This window comes from Numida meleagris, chromosome 5, assembly GCF_002078875.1.
Source record: "Numida meleagris isolate 19003 breed g44 Domestic line chromosome 5, NumMel1.0, whole genome shotgun sequence".
NCBI lineage: Eukaryota > Metazoa > Chordata > Aves > Galliformes > Numididae > Numida > Numida meleagris.
In genome coordinates this window covers 60,803,804-60,813,152 of record NC_034413.1, presented here as the reverse complement: position 1 = coordinate 60,813,152, position 9,349 = coordinate 60,803,804, and the positions used below count along the sequence as shown (strand labels likewise).

Here is a 9,349-nt window from a genome sequence, read left to right as displayed (position 1 = left end):
AAAAAAAAAAAACCCATGCAGACATTGCATATTGTTTAGCCCACACAGCTCTGTTTGCTAGACTGAGGCTCCATTTAGGAGCTGCAAACACTAAAGGTGGGAAAAGGAAACGTACCAGCTGAAATCATCAGAGATGCGACCAAAATGAAAGTGAGGTTTTAGTTTGAAAATTTCAGGATATTTTAAACGAAAAATAAAGATCATGAGCAAATAAATAACAGAGGAACATAAAAGTGGACGCAAGCTAAAATTGCATAAACATTGCACAACTATGTTGACAAAAATAAAATATAGTAAATATACTGGATGAGGTTCAGCCTTGATTGTGACTGATGTGTGTTCTGTAGTGTGTTGGGGTTCCAAGTCAGAGTAATTCCCCATTTTGCTGGGCAGTCTTTATACATTACTGCTTCGGTGTAGTTCAGCCCATGCCAAAATGTTCTTTCAATTTAAAATGGCGATGTTACTGCTATAATTTAATTGATTTGGTGGCGTTGAGCCAAAGACAAAGTGCTGTCATTTGCAGAAGTAAACAAAGTGAAAAAATGTTTTTCTCTGGACATTTTTCAATTAACTGTAGTAATTATAGTGGTGTCTTGGTTATTCTAGTAGCAGAAATAAGGAAGGTGAGGCTTTGCAGTGTTTTTTAACTGCAAAACGTGCCTCTTGCCACCAATACCTGCATAGAAAAATGAAAACTTGAATATAAGCAGGATAATTCTTTGATAACTTATCTAAGTCACTTCACCATATGACAGTTTTAAAGATATTTTGGCTCACGCATGAGCCAGCAGGAGTGAGAGGTTTCCGAGAAACTGACAAAAGAAAGGAGGTATTAAAATAGACTTGGAAAATCTTGGTATATTTACTATTGAATTAATCATGTTTTGAATAATTTATTTTAACTGCCTGATTCTAAATCGTTCCATCTTCCTCATAGCTTTACAACCCGTATGCAGATCTTTCAGTCATGGCCTGACCTTTTCTGTTCCAGCTATTTAATTAACACAGCGTAATATTCTGTGTGAATTATTCTTGTTTGCAGGATATGGTACTATTTAAATTTGTTAATGTAAAGGAGCAGTGCATTGTTGATAAACTGTTGGAAACCAAATTAGCTTTATCTTGCAGCTAGCTGATTGCATTATTTCACTCATGGGCATAATACTTCTCTAAATATGCTAATTTCACTCTTTTCACCGTGTGGTGACATTTTTACTGTTCTCATTACTGACATTTGTAATACGTGGGGTGGGGGAATCTTTTTTTGCTTTAACCTCATTATAATGTAGCTAAAGAGATTTGAATACTATCAGATGAAGTACAGATATTACTCAGGCAAGCGGAAAGGTTATTTTGCTTCCTGGCCCAGAACCTCAATGCCTATAACAGGACTTGCATGGACTTAGGGCTTCTAGATAGAAAACCGTGATACAGAGCACTGTCCTGGTTATCAGTCACACAGCCACGATAGCATATCCACTGGTAGGTGCCTCCATTTCAAACCTGAAAGCTCCCAAGGCAGCTGCATCTCCATATTCATACCTGCCTGCCTATATCCAGCCTAAAACCCTCTGGAATTCATCTTAAGAGGAGCTGGTGGCCTCTAGCTGTGATAGACTAGTAGTGATGGGAAAAAATTACATGGCTGAAGCTGTTAGAGCTGCCAAGTGCTCATCCCATCCCTGAGGCACACCCAGCTGATCCATTTATGAATTGGCATCCAGACTGTGCTGTTTTCAGCTTGTCTTATAAAGATAAACTGAAGGCTTTTACAGGTTTGTTGTAACCTTGAGGCATCTGAAGAACCTAATTCAGCTTAAACACTCCTATCGTGTAGTGGTTAATCTGAGCAGTCCAGGAGGGTGTCCCCCCACGAAGGAACTCCAAATATTTTGAATATTCCTTCCAGCATCCAAAAAGAGGCCTGTTTTCCAAGAATTTCCCTCAGCTTCTAGGCTTCAGTTGAAGTTGTGACAGTACGGTGTCAGAGTTCTCATACATAGCGCTTGAGCCACAGAGAAATGTCGTGGTTCTTTTCTTCACATTCTGCCCTTGCACAAACCTATGAAGAGTTTTGGACAAATCCTATCCTTCCCTCATGTAGTTTTGACATTCCCTTCCTTCTGGTTACATAGGAGCATGATCAGGATCTGCTCGGCTTTTGGCTTGTTTTGGGCATCTTCCAGTCTGCAAACTGTACCTTTCAGCATCTTTCTCACCTTTCTCTTTCACTGAGAGGTAGCTAGGCTTCTAGCTCTACAGTCGTACAATGATTCCTTTATACTTTGGGACAGAATGTTTTTACAGTACTTCCTTATTTTGTTTTGTTTTTCTGCTATCAAAAAGAAAGGAAAATATGGGAGCTGAACAGTTTTAATCTTAAATTCAAATATCAGTGTTTTCCAGTGGGTATTCATTTATACCTTTAGTCTGGAGGCTGTGTATGTCCACACTGCACGATGACCATTTTAGGGGAGATGATTATAGGTTTGTGCTTAGCCAGAGCCCACTGCAGGGTCCTTTAGGAAGAAGTGAGGTAACTTATTTTTCTGTGTGAAGTCTGCTTCTGTGGTTGGCTAATGAAAGACATCTCACCAGATTCCCTGTAGACCACGCTGTGGGTTCTTCAGCTCTCAAAAGGTATATGCAAATATCAGGTTCAGGCCTTGGGTATTCTAGAGAGGTTATGTGGGAGCGGAAGCTCAGTGGACCGTGGTCCCAATGTTATTCCACTTTATTCAGAGCTATTGAATAGTTCTTTCACTGTATTCAGAGCTCTAAGTAACTGCAAACATCAGTAGAATATTTTGCATCTCACAGTTGCAAGAGGGAAATCTAATTCTGAAGACTGATGGTTTTCTGTCTTCCCAAAAACCTGAAAATGATGGAAATGAACTGGGTCACACCAGGACACTAGACCTGATTTGGGAATATAGGATGAAAATCTCCACGTGTTTTCTTGAGCTGAGACTGCCTCAGTATTGATCTCATAATCTAAGATGCCAGCAAGAAGAGCTAGTCATTTTGCTGTGGTACTGGTCTGTGCATTGTGTCACTGGTGAATGTGTTTCTCATTTCTGATCAGACATTGTCATTGTTCTCCAGTTGTGTCACACTTTAGCAGCAAGGAGTCTCGTAGCCCTGCTGCAGTGATCTCAGCGTTAGGGTGTTTGCATATGCAGAATTCTGTTGTCTGTCCAGTCACGCATGGCTGTCATACAATAGGTATGCTGTGACACCACTAACAACAGCTTGTTGTATTGGAAAGTTGTGAAAGATAAACCTTTTCAGAAGAAACAGAGTTTCTTTTATGTTGAATATTTATATTAAGAAACCTATCTAACGTTAATGAAAAGTTTAGATTGAATGTTAAGTTACAAGAGCTTGGTGATTCAGATTTTAGTGAACGGTGTTAGGTCAAATGTATACTTAGCCCTACACTGCATTAAAGCAAGATTTTGCATTCCTTATGTGAACGCCAAGATTCAAAACAAAACATAGAAAACAGTTTTTCACAGACAAATTTCCCCTTTGTTTCTGGTAACCAGTACATAACAAGTACATTGTCAGTGCGTTGTTGGATGAGAACCTTTAGAAAGACAAACAGAGGTTAAGCTGACTTCTGCTTGCTTTACCCATGCCAAAAGAAATAGTCTAAACAGACGTAACAACAGCTGTGCTTTTTGCTTTGAGTCCCCGTAATATCGGCTGTCCCAGAATCTCATACCCCATTCGTGCACAATGGTAATTGTGCACTTCAGAAACTTTCTGGAGGTTCACATGGTGAATCTTCCCAGTTTGTTTCAATTTAATAATTTATGCGATTTCAAAATATTTCTGTTATTCCTTTAAAGATATAATTTCCACTGGACAATTATAACTCCAAAGGACTCTAGCTGGGAATTAATCAGAATGTGCATCCTATGTGTTATAATAATGAACAAAGTCATATGTACTTCTATCACACTCTTTTGTGGGTCACATTCTAAAGGCTCAGTTGCGTTATTGACTACTTACAGGAAAAACGTGTTTTTAGAATTCTACTGACTATTATTGACTATTTACTGCAATAGCTGATGGGAAAATGGTGTATTTTAGATTTCATTTCTTTTGTTGCTTTCACTTTGAAATTCTTGTCAATTGAGTTTGCAGCAGAGGACAACAATATACTCATACGGTTTTTGATAGTGAATATTATGCATCAATGTAAGAGTAGTGCATTTGTGTGCACTACTAACAAGGAATAGGAAAAGTAATAGAAATATACTTTATTTACAATGTGAACAAATTATTTTTTTCTTAAAAATATAGATGCTCGTTCTCTGATGTACTAGTTTCCTTACTTCCAGTCATCATGTTATATTCAGTTTTCCATTAAATTTCTCACATATTGGGAATGTTGTGAAAAACATCTATGAGTGCCTGTGAATTATTGGGAAGGAATAGGTGTGCGACCAAATTTGCCCAGCAGCAGGTGAGTGTGATTTCCATGCTAAACAGGCAGAAAGGTGAATCTATCATAGCCTGGCTTAAGAAAGAAGTCCACCCAGTTGAATAAACTCTTTTTTATTCTGATGGAAGGCTTTGGTTGAAGGCCATGGTCTTTTCCTTCAAAAGAATATGAAATTCAATTTGTCTGACAGTCTCATTATCTTTCACTGTGCTTTTAGCAATTTTTCCAATACAACATATACAAAGTTCATTGGAAATATATTTAATATCACTTATCTTGATTGTATGTCTTTTCATTTTCCTCGTTTCAGGGGATGGGGAGAACAGGGAATTTGAAATGCCAGAGATGCAGGCAGGAGTTACAAGGACAACAAGGGAGAGGAAGGCATTTCTGGTACTAGAGGAGACCAGGAGAAGTGAGGTCATTCAGCACTTTGTTAACTTTGGACAGATAAAAGTGCTTTCTAGAAGTGCAGTACACCGTGGGAGCAGACGAAACAGGGCAGAAGTTTTCTAGGAAGAGACCTAGGGAATATGGGAAGGAATTTCTTAAGTTCATGCATGATCTTAGAGTGGGCAGTCCCTCCTGATGTATTCAGTGTTCTGCCTCATACTCCACCCCTAAGAAGTCTGGTATCTATTCCCTTTCCTATATCTTAAGGCCGGTTTGTGGTTTGAGGGCATAGCCCATGCTTTTATCTTACTTCATGTCTTGAGTCACCTGGACTTACTGTAAGAAAAACTGTGAGATGCTGCAGTGCAAGTACCGCTTCCCCTGCGCTCCCAGAACTTTCTTGAGAAAGACAGCCTGATCTTTTATTTTGTTCCCCTTGCTCAATGGAGAACAAGGAAGGGTGTGTTTCCTTCAGGCTACCAGACGAAGCTTTAGGTGCCTGTCTTACCAGTGCAGAAGTGCATTTACCAGTCTGTCCTGATTGGCTCCGTGTAACAGCTATCCTGCAGCAGCCAAAATATCCATGCAAATCTAGTTTTGATGCCCCTGGGCTGAGCTATCTGTGCGGCGTTGCTATACTCAGAAGTAATAGTGAACAGCAGTAAGTGGTCAGGAAGAAATACCCAGGTGTTTGTGTAGTATATCCTGAAAGTTACTTGTATCTATTTAGATGCATTGTTTGCCCAGAGTAGTCTGATTATAGTGCAGAACATTGCAATCACATGCAGATTATTTTTTTTTTGTTTACAGCATTAATGTACTGAGAAATCAAGTCTGACCTCCAAACCAAATCACTTCTCTCTGGTTTGGGGAATTTTGCCATCCCCCATTCCTAGTTTTGGATATGTAAGATTATGGAAGTTAGATTTTTTTGAGTGACTTGACTGCTCTGCATTAACCCCTTCAAAATGTCATTTTTTTCTTTTAATTTTTATACATTATGCTTTTTTTTTTTTTTTTTTTAAGAAGTAAGGATGATGAAGCATTAGGGATTTGAAAGAAAAAAAGGAATTTGACAATGCTTATACCAAATATGTTATCAGGATTTCATTGTATTTCCTCTTTTAGAAAATAATTTTAATAGCTCTCAATTAAGTCACATATTTAAGCAGCAGGGTGTTTTGGCAGAAGCCAATTACCACTCACTAATGAACCCTCGTAGTTTGCTAAATTATTTTAAATGAATGAGAGTACATTTAGCTTTCTAACGATAGTACATTTAACTTCTGAAACAACTTTGATCAAGTCCACTTTTCTTCAGACTGCCTGCTGTGCTAAACTCTTTATTCTCAAACCCCACTCAGTTAATCTGAAAAATTGTTAATCAGAAACATAACATTAGTTTTTCTCTTAGAAGCACAAAGTCTACTGGAAAGTACTTAGCAAATTCGTCACTATTCTTTTACCTACTCTCAGTGCTAAAATCTGGCCGAGTCTTCATATTTGACAACACTTCACGTAAAGATGACTGGAGGGCTTTGTTTTTTTTAATTGGAAGATCTCTGTTTCATGCTGTGTTACCTTTCTAAAGAATACGTACATGTTTCGCCAATTATTTGAGTTGTCACAGTTACGAAACTTGAGTAAAACTTGCTTCAGTTTTTCAGTTCCTGGTTGGATTCTATGCATGCCTTGCATAAAGTCAAAACATGAGGCAAATTATTCCTGTTTCCTTTGTAATGTGAAGCCCCATCATTTGTTGAGCGTGATGGAAAGAACTAATTTAACAGTATTCCTTTTCTCTTCTGGATCAGAGTACAGCTGAGAAAATGAAGACTCCAGCTGGCTTTTTTTCTTTTCAAAAGGAATGTGCATTTCTGTCCTCTCCTGCTAACCTCATTTCCTCCAAGAATTTCATCTGTAATACTCGGGGTGTGCCAAGGACATTTGGTCTCTTTGCTACACATTTTATTTATACAAATTTTGCTTATACACATCGGTTTCCAAAGTCTATACCCTCATATATGCTATAAAATCTCAGGTTTTACCCAGGAATCAATTGCTATCAATTCCAGTTATGAAATATTGAGAAACAGGAGTCCAACTTGTGAGGTCTTTCTGAAGTGAAGACAACAATAACAAAGGAAAAGATTATTATTGTTATTTAAGATTACATATGTTTCTGCTGATATCTGTTTCAAGGGATTCTTATCTTCAGATCTTCTTTTATCTTTTACCACTCCTGCATTACACAGCTCTTTCAGAAATCTTTGTTGATCATCAGCAGAGTTGTCCAAATTATCAAAATATCTATTTGATGTAGTACACGATATTTACTTTTTATTGTGTGCCTTTTCAGTCCCAGGCATTTAGATATTCATGACAAATATTATGGAGAAAGAATTATGTTTAACTGACTGTAGTTCTCACCAAGGAATACATAAAACTGAATCAAGACACTTAAAGATTCTTTCTACAAAATTGGCAAGAATCCTCATTTGTCTTTTCCAAAAAAGTAATGTTTATTTATCTAATGCTTTAAATTTTCTCAAACGTTTTGAATTCCAACGCTGATTGTATGAGCAGCGTGTGTATTGAATGTGATTGTTTTATATATGTTAGGAAAAGATACGCACTCATTTAACCATGACTGTAGTACTGTTTGAAGATAGGAATGATTAGCATTCTGAGGCAGACTGTCCTCATTCATTGTTTCTAAATTTTGTAGGGAAATATGTTTACAGCTGAGTCAAATGTTGTGACATGACCTCCAGCCAACATTCAGTGTAGGAGAGGCTATGTAGTCGTGTTGCGGGTTTCTTTTCTATTTGGTGCTGATACAAACTTGCCCACTGTATGTTCACTGTGGTTAAAACAACACCTTTCAAAAGCACAATATGCCCATGGAAATTGCATTAGAAGGAAGCCACGTGGACTGAAGAGTTGGCTTCAATGGCCTTCCTGTTTCTCCCAGTAACATTTCTGCTTTTACAGAGCACATCCCAACTACTGACTGAAGTTACAGGATCAACATGAAATTTTTGCAGTAAAACAGCTCTACCAAATCCTCCAAAACAAAACATTTATGTGGATTTGTGTCCACGTATGGAAAGGACAGACATGCAGTGATAAAACTTTGCCTAACCAGGAGCAATTTCATTGGAACAAGTTGGAAAAGCTGAAAGATACACAAGGCCAGACAGCTCCTGCACCGTGAACTCCACCTGTGTGCAACATTATGATTGCACCAGTTGAGGATGTATGAGGCTGTACAAATCCCCGTGGGAGCATTCAGGTCTGGACTAAGCCTTGCTTTCAGCCTTTGAGAAACATCGCTGTGAAAAAACATGCCAAGTTTGTCCTCTTACCATGCCTGGCCCCAGCTCTCTGTGGCCTCATCAGCACATGCACTTGGGCCTGCTCCTGGGCCTTCAGCTGTCTCTGGACACGCTTGCACCAAGTATGCTCTCACTTGGAAACCTGTAAAGGCTCTTTCTGCAGGTGCTGGACACCATATGGCACGGCCTGCGATCCCTTGCGACCTCCTTATGTCTTGGTTGTTTGAGGTGCTGGAGCGTGAGACTGAGGGCCAGGGGTTGTAGACGTCTCTGTCACATCTGCCCTTTTCTCAAATGCATCCAGGAACAGTGACTCTACCACCTCCCTGGGCAGCCTGTGCCAATGTCTGGCCACTCTTTCTGAGAAGTCCTGTTATCCTGCCATTGACACTTACGTTAGACACAATCCTGAATAACTTTCACTAGTGCCCCTTGTTCCCAGTGGGTCATCTCCTGCTGGAAAAGTCTTCTGGGCTGCCCATGTAGGACTGACAAGCAAAGGGCAGAAGTAGCACCAGACAGCAATGTGAACGTTCTGTATTTGTTTAACCCACTGCACATGCTAGACCATAACTTGGCCCCTAAATAGAGTGAGCAAATTGGTTTGTTTGTTTTAAACAAGTCATGGGGAACCAGGCATATTTAATCAGGATGTTAAATATTAGACATTATATGGGTACAAATTCTGGGTGAGTTAACTTTAATAGAGGTTAAAATAAGGAATGGATTTTTTTTATGATCCAGATTTGTAGTCCACTGCTTCAGCTCTATGGAGCTGCTACATTATTTTTATTTTTAAACAGGTTTTCCTTCTCAATATGTCCCTAAAGGAAAGTTGTTCTAAAAGTGCTGAGTTTATACAAGGTTGCTCGCATTTCAGCCTGACAGTTTCAATGGGGCATATAAATCTCCGAACAACATAGGACTAAATTGAAATCTCAAATTAACATACTTCTTGGATTGGCACAATTTTCTTTTTTCTAAAATTGCGTGGATGAAAAGAAATTTTAAAACACTTCAGAAATACCTGCTGCTTTTGGTTGCACTGCAATTTCTTGGTTTAAATTAAATGCATAGGAACTTGGCTTGCTATCTCTGACAATGTTCTACATTTATTGGAAAGAATTCTGGACACAAAGATTGTTACTCATAAAATTTATGT

At 38.7% G+C, this 9,349-nt stretch overlaps 1 protein-coding gene across 1 annotated transcript in view; it reads right to left on the bottom strand.

Moving 5' to 3' along the window:
* Nucleotides 1-2,004, bottom strand: part of DIRC2 (disrupted in renal carcinoma 2) — a 63,125-nt gene extending 61,121 nt beyond the window's left edge. The window contains exon 1 of the mRNA XM_021399948.1: nucleotides 1,984-2,004. Within this exon, the coding sequence (XP_021255623.1) occupies nucleotides 1,984-2,004 (21 nt within the window). The remainder of the gene's footprint in view (nucleotides 1-1,983) is intronic.